This window comes from Anomaloglossus baeobatrachus, chromosome 11 (assembly GCF_048569485.1).
Source record: "Anomaloglossus baeobatrachus isolate aAnoBae1 chromosome 11, aAnoBae1.hap1, whole genome shotgun sequence".
Lineage (NCBI taxonomy): Eukaryota > Metazoa > Chordata > Amphibia > Anura > Aromobatidae > Anomaloglossus > Anomaloglossus baeobatrachus.
Genome location: NC_134363.1, coordinates 159,154,820 through 159,172,905, shown reverse-complemented (window position 1 = coordinate 159,172,905; position 18,086 = coordinate 159,154,820). Strand labels below are relative to the sequence as shown.

Sequence of the window (18,086 nt, the reverse complement as noted above, 5' to 3'; positions counted from 1 at the left end):
TGACACATCGCTGGAATCAGGGTCTCTGTCTGTACAGATGGAGGAGCAAAAACCTGGTGAGAGTGCAATTGTCTCCTTTTTGTTACTGTGTTCAGTTTGCACCTGTTCACATTAGAAAGATAGAATCTAAGATTTTTCTTAGATTCCCTTTAAGGAGTAACTGGAGATTACTTTTGGAACCAGATACAATCAGATATTATCCTATTAGTACAGGTAGAGTATAAACTACAGCAAACATCAAATGTAAAAAGTTCTCTCCTTCCTGACAACATAAACTCCGAGGACATGATACTTTCTAGAAATGCAACAATGTATCTAAATATAAAGGATTTGTACATTATGTATAAAAAACAAGTGAAGAGTAAAAGAAACAACCAAATAATCAATTCAGACGTGATAATCTGGAGTCGTGAGACATAAACCCCAGGGAGAGGATACATTGTTGCATTTCAAACTAAACAAAGTATTTAGTATTTGTGAAATTTATATAATAAACAAGTGAAGATTAAAAGAACATTCAAAAGTGGAGTCGTGAGTCTCAAAAAGTTCATGTCAAACTATTTGCAAAACAGTAAGAAACTAACTGGATAAAAGTAAAAACAATAATAATAATAATAATAATAATAATAATAATAATAAATATATATATTTTTATTATTATTATTACTATTAAAAATCTATATATATTTATATGTGTGCGTGTATATATATATATATATATATATATATATATATATATATATATATATATATATATACACACATATATTTATATTTTATATATATATATATATATATATATATATATATATATATATATATATATATATATATATATATATATATATATAATATATATTTTTTTTTAAATATCAAATATTTATTATATATATACATGCATATATACATACATATATACACACACACACACATATATATATATTATATATAAATATATATATATATATATATATATATATATAATTATATATTATTATTATTATTATTATAAAAAAATATATATTTTTATAATAATAATAATGATAATAATATATATAATATAATCAAACTGCAATCTAGTCTGGGTCTAAAGAAAATTCTGGATGAATCAATACTAAGGGTTACAGTAAGATTTCGGGGTTGCAAGCGCTTTTGAGAATTCGTCCCATAGACATTCAGAGCGCCACAGCAGCTGCCAAGAGCTGCTCCGGCTGACGCTGCGCTTCCTCATCCCGTCTCTCGTTGGCAGCTCGGAATGGATTGGATCACGGCTTAATGTCTGGGCTGACATCATGTAAAGTTTTAGCCGCCTCATTAACACCCATCTGCATGCGGAGCAAATCATTAGGGCACAGAGGAGTGATGTCCCCCGATAGCTATGAAAGGGTGGGCTAATGAGGCATCTTTATCCACTCCATAGCCCTTTCTCCTCCTCCTCTGTTACACTTTGACACTCCACAAACACAATCACCTTGACAACTCTCCCTCCCTCCATCCCCGCCCCTCCGCAAGCTATACGGACCCCCCCTCAATCCCCACCCCGCCTTCTAGCCCCCCCACCCCACCCCACTTGCAATCAAGCTTTAAGGAAACGCACGGGGTGCCACTTACCCTTCGGAGATTCGCTTCTGGCTTTCTTGCTTTCCAGTGGGCACTCGCTGTTACTGTTGGGAGAGCATTCTCGCTTCTTGCCTAAAAAGTCATCTGGAAGAATAAAAATGGAAAAAAAGAGAAAAAAAAAAGGGATCAGCAAAATAAAGAATATGCACAACTGGAATAGATTATACATGGATGGGACTCAAAGGGGTTAAGAAACCGAGGAAATAAGCAAAAAAAAAATAAAAAATAAGGCAATATACGATCAAGCCATTACCGGGGGAACCCACAGTGATTTCCGCTGCCCCCCGGGTGGTGCACCAGGCTGTGCGCAATGAAATGATTTGGAGCCATAAAGATATTAAATGCAAGTTATTCTTACTGAGATTCATCATCTGTCCCCTGTGTGTTTCCAAACCCTACAAAGAAGCGTGAGAGTCTGCTCAGCCTCTTCTCCAAAACGCTTCCACCACAGCCAAGCACTGCCTGCCTCTCTGCTCGGCTGTCTCGCTGCCTTTGCAACGGTCTCGCCTCCTCTGCCTGCCTGTCTCTTCCACTCGCGGATGTTACGGAAACGTCAGACTCTTTTGCATTAGTGAAGCGCTGCGAGCCAACGCAAATATCTAATATACAATTACAGCGTCCCCCTGCACAGATTTCCAATCAATACCCTCCTATTATGTGGCTGGGGGGAGGCTGGGAGCCTGATACTGCTGCACTCGGCAGGAAGGAAGAGGCAGGCTGTCATTGGAAGCTTCAAATTCTCATCTATCAAGGGCTCGTTACAGAAGAGATGCAGCATCTTATAGGAACACGCCACCGGAGGAGAGAGGGCTCGCTGTGCATGAGCGGGGCACGCGCTCTCCAATTAGGACGTCTTCCTGCGTCTTGGTGTTTTGCTGGTTTTTTATCCCCCAAAATGGAAAAATTTGTGTCAATTGTGCTGTTTTTGGGTCATTTGACTCCAAGGGTTAATGTTTCTCTTTGTGGAGAGAGTGATATGTCTAGCATGCCTGGGTGAGGAGGCTTATAAGCCATGCAATGCTCCTCTAGGAAATTAAACATGCAAGTAGAAGGGTGAAATCCATGGTGGATAAATGGTGACATTTCTGGCATGCATGGGTGAGGAGGCTTATAAGCCATGCAATGCTCCTTCTGGAAATTAAATAAATATGCAAATAGAAGGGTGAAATCCATGGTGGACAAGAGAGTGACATGTTTAACATGACTGGGTGAGGAGGCTTATGAGCCATGCAATGCTCCTCTGAGAAATTAAATAAATATGCAAGTAGAGGGGTGAAATCCATGGTGGACAAGAGAATGACATATCTAGTATGTGATTCAGGAGGCTTATGAGCCATGCAATGTTTCTCTGGAAAATTAAGTATGCCAGTAGAAGGGTGAAATCCATAGTGGACAAGAGAATGACATATCTAGTATGTCTGATTCAGGAGGCTTATGAGCCATGCAATGTTCCTCTGAGACATTAAATAAATATGCAAGTAAAAGGGTGAAATTCATGGTGGACAAGTGAGTGACATGCCTAGCATGTCTGGGTGAGGAGGCTTATAAGCCATGCAATGCTCCTCTGAGAAATTAAATAAATATGCAAGTAGAAGGGTGAAATTCATGGTGGACAAGAGAGTGACATGCCTAGCATGCCTGGGTGAGGAGGCTTATAAGGCATGCAATGCTCCTCTGGAAAATAAAGTATGCAAATAAAAATTAACAGCAAAACAATACTCTTTTGGTCATTTTTGGACACAGTACTTTTTTGGATTAGCACCATATTGAAGTTTACTATTCGCAAGTCAACAACTAGTATCATTAGCAAAAAAGATCATCTATATTTGGCCGTGTCTACAGCCTGCGTCTCATAAAAGTTCTGTTGCGGCATAAAGGGCAGACAAACAAGCACAGGCAAAGTTTGTATAAAGTCACAGACGGTGTGCTCGGTCACGAATTCTGCAAACACAAACACTGGCAGATCGCCATTCAACCTTCAGCGTGCGCTCCTGCCAGGAACGTTACAGACAAGGAAGGGCAGGAACCTACAGGCTTTGGAAACGGAGCCAGAAGCTACCCACACACAGGCACAGTATCCGGCTCCCGACAAACACAGACCGCTCGCCACCAGCACAATACGGCCGCAGGTCCTGCCGCTATAAAATATGCCATTAATCTGAGCAATGTCTGCGAGATATTCTTGCAATGTCACACGGCTCGCGATAAATGCCTCTAATTCTAGAAGAAAAAATAACGCACAAGCTCCTCACCGGGTCTTATCTGTCCGAGACACAGTACAATTGTGAAGAACGGTAATAATTTCCAGCCCACACATATAAGAATGGCGTCAGTGGGAACAGGGGGTATCATAAAGTAGACACTGTGAGCGAAGACACAGAAAACAAAGCCACAGTCACAAGCCAAGTCCATTGACCTACATTGGATGGAGACTGATATATGTAACTGTACCATATACACAAGATATTCATCTGCAGACCATTGGCAGATCTAGCTCAATATGGAGGAATCTGATGTCTTTGGTGGTTAAAGTGGTCTGGTCATACACACAATATAGCTGCTGGCCATCCCTCCCTACTGCTCCATACAAAGAAGATATCTGTCAGCCAAACAACGCTGCAGCCAATCGTTCAGCCAACAGACAAACTGGCTGAATCGGCCATTCACAGGAGCACTCGCTCAACCAATCGCTCCGGTGTGCCCTCAAGAGACATGACTGTCGGAGGCTTGCCTTAGGGAGAACAAAAGGATTGAAAGTCTAAATTGGACAAAACGTATCCTTATCTCCCCCAATAACACATGTATGCAAAATTTTGTGAACAAAAAAACAAAAACACTTCTATGTTTAACCATCACATATGGATTTTGTACAAAACACACGTGAAATTACGTACAAGCGATATGAAGAAGAGAAATATTTATTGTAGCCAAAAATGGACACATTATATAAATATATATTATATAATACATTATATTATAATAATTATTAGATAGTATATATTATATATACACATATATACATACACACACAACACCCATTTTATATATATATATATATATATATATATATATATATATATATATATATATATATATATACATACATACATACATACATACATACACATATACACACACACTTTTTTTTTATATATATATATACTGTATATGTATATATTTGTTGAACATTGATTGTACAACTTTATTGGAAATTCATTCTTGCGCCTCTTTCTTTTCCCTTGTACTCCTTCCTCTTATAGAAGGTTGCGGATTTTCTCTGTGAAGCCTCCATCAGTCGTCCCTCATCATGTTCATGTTCCAGCTCTTCGATATCCTGGTGAAATCTTTCTCCTTGCTCTTCACCAACAGCTCCAAGGTTTTCAGGTAAGTCATCCAAATGGGAATGTAAAAAAATGTATCTTCAATTTCATCACAACCCAAGGCTTTGAGACATTTCACCATGTTCTCCACGATGGACTTAAATTTTGGATCTTTGTTGTTACTGAAAAGTCTCCTTTTGGTAGAGGCTTCGCAAATGGCTTCATCAGTGAAAGCTTAATGTGTGGTGGTGGCAGGAGAACCTTACTGGGATCAACTAAACTTTCCAAAACTATATTCTTGAGTCCAGGTTGCACAGATGTTCTTGTTGGCCAACTTTTTTGGCTCTAGTGAGGAGTCCTATCCCAGCTGTCCCAGTCACACAAAAAAGTATGGGGGACGTCATATATCATTCTTGCTGCCCAAGGCACAAAGAGAAAACTTTCAGGTCACCACAAATTGACCGTCCTTGTTCCTCGTAGTTAAGTTTCTTGAGAATAAAGTCTAAATTCTTATTGCGTTCCTTCAAGTGCCCAGAACGCCCTACAGGCACTGAAGCATAGTCACTGCCATTGTGCAGTCGCAGCTTTCAGACTTTTTTTTTTCCTTTTCGATGAATCAATAGTCTCCACTCGCTCACATTGTTCTCAATGTAAAAGTTTTCTATCAGCCGAGGAACATCACTGCGATACAGTAGAGCACCATCTTGAGAAAACGTATGGAAGGAATTCCTTTTGGAACTCCATGGAATTCTATTCTTTTGGAAGCCTATGGAGTCAGTGTTTTTTAGTACAATTTTACCCTTGCAAATCTGTGTAATCGATTGTCCAAGACCCCTGTACACATTAAACCATTGGCCGAACCTATCAATATAGACAGGTTCAGCCGACATTAGTCGTCTAATGTGAATTGAGGGTTTTCTGTTGGCCAAGCGTTCATGAGGTTTCAATGGGCAGAGGAGGAAGCCACCGCCGGTTGTCTTATTTACATAGGACAAAAAAGAATTGGGAATTGTAACTCCAACCACAAGATTGTTCTCTTTCTCGATAGCATCTCTTGAAACAGAGCCAGCTGATCTTGCCAAAATTGTCAGGTATGACCAAGTTTCATCTTAAAACTTGTCATGCTCACTAGATGCTTGACAGCGGGACCAGCCAACCATCGTATTTGTACGAGGGCCTCACACCTATCTCCTGAGAGATGATTTTTGTAGGCTAGGAAAATATTGAGCTTGATCTCACTGAAGATCAGATACTTCTAGTAGATGTACCTGGAAGTGAGATATGCAACTGTCCAAGTTGAAAACACATGCACGCTCAGCTCTTTCAAGTGTACCATGCATAAGTCCTGGAGAGACAGCAATCTAAAAAGGTGCTGTCATGCCGGGAGCAAGAGGACACCTGGTGAGTGACGCAACACAAAGGGAAGACCAGGGAGAAAGTACAATGGTAGGTCCTGGCGATAGCGAGAGGAAAGCGGGGTCACCTCCTAACACTCACCTGAGTCCCATCCCTGCACTCCATAACAACCCTAGATGGGTCCTTCCCCCGTGCGCCGTCACATGCCCAGGCTCTTCTTGAACCTGAACACACCCTGACTAGTGTGAAGGCCAGCAAGACACTAGTCTCACTACTACAATAAAACAACATGAAGGCAAGAAAAACAGGTGGGGAAATACACAAGTAGCACTGCAAAGCTTTACCAGCAGGAAACTTCACAGCTGCAACAAACACCTCAGCTTCTCCAGAGACAGGCTCCTTAAAAGTGGTTATTATAGAAGAACTATAAGGCCCTGTGCCCACGAGAAAATGTACCTGCGGAATTTTCTGCAGGTTCACGCAGCAGCTGCCCAGAATCCACAGCTATCTGTTATTGCGGATTTCAGACAGTATTGTTGCGTTAAACCTGCGGAAAACGTGCGGAATTCAAGCGTTATTCCTGAGGATCCCCCCCCGTATCTACATAGAGGAAAGGCAGAAAATCCGCATGAACTGACATGCAATTCTTTGCGGCTGCGGGAAATACGCAACATTTTCCGCAGGTGCAGATTCTGCAGCATTAAAACAGCACTCCTCAAATCCCATAGGATAACATGGGGAGTGTTTGTACTTGCGCACACCTCCGGATTTATCTGGAAAATCTAGAAAATCTGCAGGATTTCCGCGGCAAAATCCGCAGGTATTTTCTCCCGTGGGCACAGGGCCTTACAGGCATGGAGTGAAGCCAGGAGTGGGTAAATATAGGGAAGGGTGTGATGATAAGATGCTGCAGTTGTCATTAAGTCTATGAGTAATTGTCAGCCAGAAGGGAAAGCATCCTTAACCCCTTCAGCATCAAATATAAGTAAATCCACTCCAATACAAGATAACAGTCAAGTAGGCTCCCCAGAGGACCTGCGATCAATTAAGAGTTGAGACTTCCTGATCCCAGATCCCCTAAAAATAACATGCGGATACGATACACTCATGACAGGTGCATGGACACCTGAAGCCTTGCAGAGTTTGCAGGTAAATGTGAGTTATGTGGGGGTTCCAACCTTCGTGTAATACTACTACACTACACAGATAGGGGTACCACACAATTCAGAAGGAGTAGAGGGGGACACAAGGATTTTTGTTGTTTGCTTCTATGTCTACACAGGAGTGACCACATGACCAAACGAGATCTTCAAAGCCTCAAAAATGGTGGTCTGGATAAAAATATTACCGAAAGCACCCTGTAATCTCAATAAGAACAGGTGGATCACCCACGAATGTACACTACAGGTTTACAGATGGGTTAACTAACGTTTGCGCAGCGTACAAGTAATTTTGGATACATGGCCCTGCTATATAAGAGCTCGACACACCTTGATGTGCACACTTTCCCTTTCTGTGCTCAGGAGATGGTCTCCTAACAGCTTGTGTTTATTGGCTTGCAGTGGAGCAGATGTGTGTGGGATAGGGGTAGGCTCTGGCTCAGCCGGCACAAGCACTGTCCCAGATCTCTACAATGATTTACGGATTTGGCCCTTGCATTGCCACATGAGTATGTTCGAGAGGCTTTGGCTGGCAACGTAGGCTTAGAGGGCAGCTGATAGATCGCATTTACTCACGTTACAGCAGAATAGAAATGTCGCCGATGGGGAAATGAAGTAAATGGATATGGACACCGAAGAATGTCATCCATGATGTCAATCCATCTGATTTCACGACACGTAGATAAGACGACCACAACGCTTCACCTTGAGCCTTGGATCAATAAGTGGGAGAGCTCTATTCTACTATTTTTTGGTGCCAACCACAGGAGCTACCATCCAAAATTCATGTATTAATGATAGATTTGCCTAATTATGTCCTAATCCCATATCAGATTTTTGGAAAGGAGCTATAACGGTGGTCACAATGCTCATCACTGCCGTTTCCCAAAAAAACACCCCCGACAAAAAAATGGGTTTCATAATGTAAAGAGATACCGTATTTGTCAAATATATATATTTTTAAGATGGAAATGCACAATGTAACAATCCGAAAAATCGAAGTGAGCTTCATTCGATCCATTGTTTCCTTCTGCGTTTTCCTCACCCGCGAGCGCTGCGTGCCATCCACAGATGAATAATGCTTACACTGAACCCTACCAGAAGCTGTCGTGCAGCTCCGCTCGGTGTTTGTTACTGCGTAAGCCTTATGGCTGCCTGCGAGATAAGCCAAAGGTTGGTGCACAGATTGCAGATATGGGAACGCGTTCAATTAGGGATAAACTTCTCCAAGGGATATAGCTGCTCCGAAGATGGGTTTTAAAATGGTGAAAATTGGTTCTTGCCGTTCAAAAGGTAATTTATGTGGCAGCTGAGATTTTATTTTGTATTATTATTAGTGGAAACCTTATAAAACAAATTAGTGATATTCCTACTCTAAGCATCAAAACAAAAATGTAAAATCCGGGGAGCACTGTGACTCAGTGGTTTGCACGTTGGCTCAGTTGGCCGCGCGTTGGCTCAGTTGGCCGCGCGTTGGCTCAGTTGGCCGCGCGTTGGCTCAGTTGGCCGCGCGTTGGCTCAGTTGGCCGCGCGTTGGCTCAGTTGGCCGCACGTTGGCTCAGTTGGCCGCACGTTGGCTCAGTTGGCCGCACGTTGGCTCAGTTGGCCGCACGTTGGCTCAGTTGGCCGCACGTTGGCTCAGTTGGCCGCACGTTGGCTCAGTTGGCCGCACGTTGGCTCAGTTGGCCGCACGTTGGCTCAGTTGGCCGCACGTTGGCTCAGTTGGCCGCACGTTGGCTCAGTTGGCCGCACTGTTGCTTTGCAGCGCTGGGGTCCTGGGTTCAAATCCCACCAAGGACGAGTTTGTATGTTCTCCCTGTGTTTGTGTGGGTTTCCTCCAAGCTCTCCGGTTTCCTCCCACACTCCAAAGACAATACTGATAGGGAATTAGATTGTGAACCCCAATGGGGACAGTGATGATCACAATTCTAATAGTGGTGTATAATTGCATAAGACATGTCAGTCTGTATACAACCTTTATATATTACTCATCTGATTTTGCCTGCGAACTGCAACGATTCCTATTGCAATTGCTCCCCACAACCCTAAATCAATGTTTCTTTATTTGTACCCTCCCCCCCACAAGATCTGAATTCCATAGTGTAGATATAACCAATAGGGCGCCAACATTTTATGACCACGCTTTCTATGACCATTTTGGTGACCGGATTTAAACTGAAGAGAGCGGATCTGCAGTTCTCCGGACGGCCACAACACAGCGAATGACGCTTTGTCTGTTCTGGTTCCATTCATGCTTGGCCGCCAGCAAAGGCAATTTGTCAGGGTGCCGGATTTACACCAATCTGATATTGATGGCTTGTCCGTAGAACATCAATATCATAGGCGTGGACAAGCCATATATGTTATTTTTTGCCTTGGTTTTCTACCATTTTTTGGGTCATCAATAGTACAAGCCTGGACGGGCCCTTTTAATTTATTTTCTGCTTAGATTGGGTTTGATCTCACTGAATATCGAGTGCTTCTATTACACGTACTTGGAAGTTGAATATTCAACTGTCCAAGTTGAAAACACATGCATGCTCAGCTGTGCCGAGTGTGCATGTGTATGCTGTAAGTCCTGGAGAGACAGCAATCAATAGCTGTCAGACAGGGTGCGAGAGGACACCCGGCGAGCAGCGCAACACAAAGTGACGACCAAGGGAGAAGTACAACAGAAGGCCCTGGCAATAGTGAGGGAAGTGGGGTCACCTCCTAATACTCACCTAAGTCTAATCCCTGCACTCCCTAACATCCCTAGACAGGTCCTTCTCCTGTACACCGTCACCTACCTAGGTTTTCTGATCCCTGCACTCCCTAACATCCCTAGATGGGTCCTTCCCCCGTGCACCATCACGTACCTGGGTTTTCTGATCCCTACACTCCCTAACATCCCTAGAGGGGTCCTTCTCCTGTACACCATCACGTACCTAGGTTTTCTGATCCCTGCACACCCTAACAGCCCTAGACAGGTCCTTCCCCCGTGCACCACCACATACGTAGGTTTTCTGATCCCTGTACTCCCTAACATCCCTAGACGGGTCCTTCCTCTGTGCACCATCACGTAACTAGGTTTTCTGATCCCTATACTACCTAACATCCCTAGACGGGTACTTCCCCTGTGCACGTCACGTACATAGGTTTTCTGATCCCTGCACAAACTAACATTCCTAGACGGATCCTTTCGCATTGCACCATCACGTAACTAGGTTTTCTGATCCCTGTGCTCCCTAACATCCCTAGTCGGATCCTTTTGCCTTGCACCATCACGTAACTAGGTTTTCTGATCCCTACACAAGTCCTTTCGCCATGCACCATCACGTAACTAGGTTTTCTGATCCCTACACTCCCTAATATCCTTAGACGGGTCCTTCCCCTGTGCAGGTCACGTACCTAGGTTTTCTGATCCCTACACTCCCTAACATCCCTAGACGGGTCCTTCCTCCGTGCACCATCACGTAACTAGGTTTTCTGATCCCTACACAAGTCCTTTCGCCATGCACCATCACGTACCTAGGTTTTCTGCCATTTTTGGGGGTCATCAATATCACACGCCTGGACAAGCCCTTTCGGTTATTTTTTGCCTATTTTTTCTGCCATTTTTTTGTCGTCTTATTTTGCACCTCGCCCAGGTCAAGTCCCCTGTGCCCCATCCCTACAATTATTATTATTTTTTTCCTCTCCTCCACTTACGCTGTCGCCTTCTTCTACGCGTTCCTTTCCACCCCCTCCTCTCTCCGCTTCTCTGGTCCTCACGAAGAAGACAGTTTGAAAGCTTTCCCCTTCGCTCTGGGCAGAGTCTCGGCTCTTGGAGCCAATCAGTGGCGGCTCTTCAGCCCCGGTGGGGCCCGGCAAACATTAGATCAATAAGTTATTAGCACCATTCTGTCAGCTGTAATGTGGAGATTGATTGTGCGGCAGCCCTGGTTTGCTGGCTGCCACTTCCCCAGCCTGATGAAGATGACAGATTAAGGGAATAAGAGAAAGGAATTAAGAAGTCGGTGCCGTCAGATGTGTCGCGGACAGGAGACGCGGTGGCCCCACTGATCTGTGGCTCATGCCAAGCTCTGGCGTTTCGCACTTTGGGGCGCTTAACGCGGTGATGGGCTCAGTGGCACAGCTCTCTAAAGTCAGTGTGGTTAAGTGCTGCCTCATTAGCCGGGCACAGGCACGATGTGCGGCTGCCGCCTTCTAATGCTTGCTCCCGCAGCTGTGTTTGCCCTGCAGGTTGCTCCTTAATAGCACAGAGAGCTCCATAGAGAGCAGAAGGAAAGGAAACACGGTTGTAAAAAGAAGCAGGCAGCGAGAGGAAGGGGAGAGGCGGCGGAGGTTTAGATCAAGAGGGAAAAAAAAAAATGAAAAAGGATACGGGAATTGAAGGAGACAGGAAAAAATAAAAAAGCCAAACAGAAATTGTATGTGGAAGGAATAATGAACGTGGCTAATAGGGAGGATTTCGGAGAGCGGAGTCGTTACTGACGGGATAATTACTACATCCGTACAAAATTCCGAATTGTCTAATGTCATGTAATGACGCTCCCGCCAGTCCGACGACAGTCTCCGTAATTCATTACCGTCAGGAGCGGCTGAACCAAGCATGAAAGATTTTTTTTGCTCGCGCAACATAAATCCATGCTAATCCCCAAGACGGGCTCTCGCGGCAGTAATGTGCCCTGATTGTGTTACCAATGGGTATCGACTTGGTAAAAAAAAATATAAAAGCAAGGTTCCCGCTTACATTTTGTGGATGGACCCATGTGGTTTACGCCTTTAGGAAAGGGAGTCGTTTCCTGGACAGGAAGAAAATCATCGTTTCTGTACCCAATTTTGCTATTGATTATTTAAAGGGAACCAACCACCAGGATTTCCTATATAAACTAAAGCCAGTGCTATACTGGTGCTATCATGCTGATTCTATACATACCTTTAGTTGTGAGATCGGATGTATAGTTTCTGAAATACAGGCAAGTAAAGTTTGTGAAATGCACTGTTACTTGATTGATAGGTGCAACAGAATATCTAATAGATGGGTCAGGTTTGCTAGTTATTCCTGTCCCTTTCTACTGCTTATCCTTCCTCCCTCTTTCCTCCACCTGTAATAACAGAGACAGGGGGAGGAAGCACAGGCAGAAGACAGGGCTGGGAATAACTAGCAAAACCCAACCCAACTATTAGATATTCTGTAGCAGCCGCCATTAAATAACAGTGCATTTCGCAAACTTTACTTGCCTCTATTTCAGAAACTATACATCCGATCGCACAACTAAAGGTATGTATAGAATCAGCCTGATAGCGCCAGTATAGCACTGGCTTTAGTTTATATAAGAATATCCTGGTGGTTGGTCCTCTTTAAGATTTTTTTTTTTTCCCTAAGAAACAGCACCAGAGTTGTCCATGGGTTGTGTTCGGTACTGCAGATCCATCACATTCAAACACTGCCAAGACAAAAAGATGGACCTTTCTTAAGAGGGAGGATAATTAGATAATATTGTCTAGTATCTATTTATGATTTTCTTCCATTAGGCCATGTTCACACCTTCAGTATTTGGTCACATCAGTATTTGTAGCCAAAATCGGGAGAAGGTGAAAAATGCAAAAGTGGTGCCAGTGTTTCTCCTCTGATTCATTCACTTCTAATATTGGCTTGCAAATACTGATGGAAAATACTGAACATCTGAACATGGCCTTAAGGGAGCTTTACGCGCTGCGACATCGCTAGCCGATGCTAGCAATGTCGAGCGCGATAGCACCCTACCTCGTTGTAGATGCGATATTGTGTGATTGCTGCCGTTGCGAACATTATCGCTATGGCAGCGTTACACGGACATACCTGCTCTGAGACGTCGCTCTGGCCGGCGAACCGCCTCATTTCTAAGGAGGCGGGTTGTGCGGGGTCACAGCGACGTCACACGGCAGCCGTCCAATAGAAGCAGAGTGGCGGAGATGAGCGGGACGTAAACATCCCGCCTACCTCCTTCTTTCCTCATTGCCGGAGGACGCAGGTAAGGAGATGTTCGTCGTTCCTGCGGTGTCACACATAGCGATGTGTACTGCCGCAGGAACGACAAACAACATCGTACCTGCAGCAGCAGCGATATTAAGGAAATGAACGACGTGTCAACGAGCAACGATTTTTCACGTTATTGTGCTCGTTGATCGTCGCTCATTTGTGTTACAAGCTGCGATGTCAGTAACGGTGCCGGATGTGCGTCACTAACGACGTGACCTCGACGATATATCGTTACAGATATCGCAGTGTGTAAAGCACCCTTTAGGGAGAGAGATCATATGGGTCCGCTAGCCCCACGTGACAACTCCAGCCATCTGCGGTGGTCACTAAACACATGATTTTGTTTCAAAATTGTGCGGTGATTGGTCACCGCAGGTGAACGGAGCTGGAACAACACAGCTCCACTCCCCGCGCTGTGGTCGTTAGGAGAACTGCAGCACAGCTCCATTCCCCGCGCTGTGGCCGTTAGGAGAACTGCAGCACAGCTCCATTCACTGTTTACAACTGATCACTAAATATCTTACTCATGGTTGGAGCCATACTGGTTAGTTGTACACTAAATGTTTCAGATCAGATTTCACATTTTGTGGGGAAGGAATGGGTAGGGTACAAGTCGCAGTACGAACGGATGGAGTTCACAGCTGAAGTCAGATTTGGAGCATATACGTAAAGAGGAGTTATATATATATCGGTCATATAAATGGATCGGTGCTGGACTCAGCTATAGTAATAGGAGCTGGCCTGCAGTACCAGGAGTAGCCACTAACTAGTGTGGTGGCGCTGTTGTTCCCCTCCATACTTTTATCTGGCCTCTGCTTTTGGGGGGATGCGGGTGTTGGACCCTCACTGATCCAATATCGATGACCTTTCCTGAGGATTGTTTAACAAATTTAACATAGTGGCAAATTCTTTTAAAGAGTAACTAAACTTTCATTAAGTTTTTCCATTTTTGGCAGGAACTTACATCAGTGGTGGTCCTGACTCCAAGACCCCCAAACAGTGCACAGCACCACCCTGAGCGGAGTAAGGATTTTCTAGAAAGCACAGATCTCTATGTGCGCGCTCAGGGTGGTTCTATGACTGTTCGGGGGTCTCAGGACCCAGACCCCCACATTCTGCAGGCAATTAAAGCGCCTGCCAAATATGAAAAAAACTTCTTGAATTTAGTCACTATTTAAAACCCAGGCAGTCAACAAAGTGGCAGCCTCCATGATCCCTACTGTGTCCTGTTCAGAGAACCTCCAAATGAAACGTACATTATATGGACAATTAATATGCCTCCGCCATAAGATTTGTGACCTACACTAGTCCCAGCCCATATGGTGACAAAGGTTACATTACCCTTAGGGCTCAATCACATTACGCATTTCTTTGATGGATCGTTGGCGCAGTTTCCGACGAAAATCCAGGGTTCATGACCTCAACCATCATATGTGGGGCTCTTCATTTAGGGTATGGGAACAGAAGACACATAGATAATTGAGATGCGGCCATGTGGATAAGCCTTCAGAGAGTAACGGCACGATGGAGAACAGTATGGGGAGGCCATCAATATGAAACACTCCATCCGTAGACCATGATTGGTGGCATTAGCCATACAGGACATTGCCAAACACATCCATTCAGGACAGTGTGACTAGAAATGCAAATAATAAAAAAAAAAAAAATATATATGTGTATGTATATATAATAATAATATAATATTTAATATATTTATATAATGTGTCCATTTTTGGCTACAATAAATATTTCTCTTCTTCATATCGCTTGTACGTAATTTCACGTGCGTTTTGTGCAAAATCACACATGTATATGTATATATATATTTATTTTTTTTTTATTTTTTTCCCTTTATTTTAGAAAGGTCCATCACTCGATCGAGAGACGACTGCTAAACCTAATCACTTTATGAACATTGTCCTAATATTAAAGGGTGAGAAATTTGGAAAGCAGGTGAGGTTTGTGGGGAATAGAAGGATGTGGTGGCCGTCACGCATGAGGAGCGGAAGACGTTGTCTGTGGAAGGTAAGAATATACCCCTCTCGGGTTTGCTTTGCACTCTGTCATTTCTGGACAGCTGCAGGGCTGACAGCACAGCTCATCCCAGGTGGATTGGAAGACGACGCGTGGCAAGGGGGCAAGAAAAAAAGGTCAAGAGCGGAGCAGCGACGAGCCGGCCATAGAGCTCCACAGACAACTTATCATTCAGTTACCAACCTGAAGAGGGCTTCAAAGAGGCACGATGACAAGTCCTGAGAATGTTCCGTCCTCAGAAGCAACACCATGAAAGATGTGCAAACCACAAAACGGCTCCCCACGCACATCTGCTGTCGGCCCATCATGGAGGCCCAGGTCATCGGCTGCAACCGTCTAATCTTACAAGATCTTGGAAACGTCTTATTATGACTGACTGGCTCGCCACACACCACCTAGTCTCAATGACTTTGTCTTACAGAAACTTTATGGGTGCACGCACCACAGACATCCTTTCCTCAGCCCTCGCTATATTCGGCTTTTCGCCCTTCCTGCTGTGACTGTCTCCTTTAACCACACACTGCGTCTTAATTTTTCACAGCCAATGTTCCCCCCTCCCTGTCAGGGTGTCTCAGCTTCACTTTCTTGTGTGCGGTGAGCTGAGGTTTTCACGGTTTTGCCGTGCAGCTGCCTGCGCAGGAGCCAGGTGAATCCGGAATTCCTGTCACGCTGATTGCACACAGATAAGAGCTGCCCATCAGACAACACCTCATCATGATGAAGAGCTGACAATCAAACCTGAGCAAGAAACGACAACACTGTCAGCTACCGCATGTGTATAATAATGGGGGTCCACTACCCACCTACCAGCAACACATGTGGGTCACTAATGGGGATCCATTACCCACCTACCAGCAATACCTGTGGGTCACTAATGGGGGTCCACTAGCCACCTACCAGCATTATATGTGGGTCACTAATGGGGGTCCATTACCCACCTACCAGCAATACATGTGGGTCACTAATGGGGGTCCACTAGCCACCTACCAGCAATATATGTGGGTCACTAATGGGGGTCCATTACCCACCTACCAGCAATACATGTGGGTCACTAATGGGGGTCCACTACCAACAATACATGTGGGTCACTAATAGGGGTTCACTACCCACCTACCAGCAAAACATGTGGGTCACTAATGGGGGTTCACTACCCATCTACCAGCAATACATGTGGGTCACTAATGGGGGTTCACTACCCATCTACCAGCAATACATGTGGGTCACTAATGGGGGTTCACTACCCATCTACCAGCAATATATGTGGGTCACTAATGGGGGTTCACTGCCCATCTACCAGCAGTACATGTGGGTCACTAATGGGGGTTCACTACCCACCTACCAGCAATACATGTGGGTCACTAATGCGGGTTCACTACCCATCTACCAGCAATACATGTGGGTCACTAATGGGGGTTCACTACCCATCTACCAGCAATACATGTGGATCACTTTAAAGTGGGCACCATATAGGTCAGTACCATTTTGGGCACTGTTCACATGTCGGCCGTCCTGTGTCCAGTGTTAAAAACAACTGACTGTTACAAATGGTGCAAAAACTAATGCAAACATTTTTTCTCCCGCTTTTCATGCGGACACCTCTAGTACTCCAGAAATGCACAGTGCTTAAAAAAAAAAAATTGATCCTTATACAGTGGACCATCTGTTTGGTCCAGGTTTAAAAAATGAAAAAGGGATCCAGTTGCTATCCAGCCAAAAGAGTTTTGTGATCCAAGTGGAAAACAGATTGCAATCAGCAGCCACTATTAGGCTGTGTGCACACGGTGCATTTCTATTGCATTTTTTTTTTAATGCAGATTTGTCACAAAACTGTAAATAGAACCCTATGTCGGCAAAGTCAATGAGAATCCTGAAGCTTTGTGCACATGTTGAGGATTTTCTTTTTCTTTGCTGATTTGGTGCAGAAAGTTATCTGCAGGAGAAGACGCACTGTCCATATGAACAGAGCCCAACATGTCTTCTAGAATGCAAAATAAGGAGAGACAACGTCCTCCAGACTGTAGGGAAATGTACTTTGCATTAGTTGAAGGAGTTTTTTCCTTTTATCTTTCTGCAATGCATCACTATGAACTTTGAGCAGACACAATATCAACAAGGAGAGTTTAGTTTTGTTGACCCATTGATAGAAAGAAGCAAAAAAAAAACAAAAAACAACTCGGCCAATGTTGGTTAAAGAAGGGATCCAACCATCATTTGGGGGCACAACTGTCAAGCAATTTTTGAGCCAATAGGAGATTTGTAACATTTTCCTTCTAAACTTTCCACACAAAAATGAATAAATCTACCATTGCCTTTACAATGCACATCCGCCAGGGGTGGCACCAGAGAGGGTCACCGGCGCTCCTCACCCCCCTCCTGCATGCAGAGTCCTTGGGCTTCAGGTTATCATGTGCAGCCTAATTCAACATAAAGCAAACACTGTGTGCCACTCTGTCTAACAGGTGAGACCAGGATATCCTGCCCGCCTATTAACCCTTCCAGTCCGGGGGGAAAAAAAAAAAACGTCCCAAAAATATAAGACTGAAGGAGGTTACACATTATATACATGAAAGTATCAGTGTTCCAAATCTT

At 44.1% G+C, this 18,086-nt stretch overlaps 1 protein-coding gene across 5 annotated transcripts in view; it reads right to left on the bottom strand.

Annotated features, from left to right (window-relative positions):
* The window catches only part of SAMD11 (sterile alpha motif domain containing 11), a 223,479-nt gene that overhangs the window by 54,253 nt on the left and 151,140 nt on the right, over positions 1-18,086 (bottom strand). For all 5 annotated transcript variants that reach the window (XM_075328973.1, XM_075328971.1, XM_075328972.1 and 2 more), the window contains exon 6: positions 1,612-1,704. In XM_075328973.1, coding sequence (XP_075185088.1) covers positions 1,612-1,704 — 93 coding nt within the window. The remainder of the gene's footprint in view (positions 1-1,611; positions 1,705-18,086) is intronic.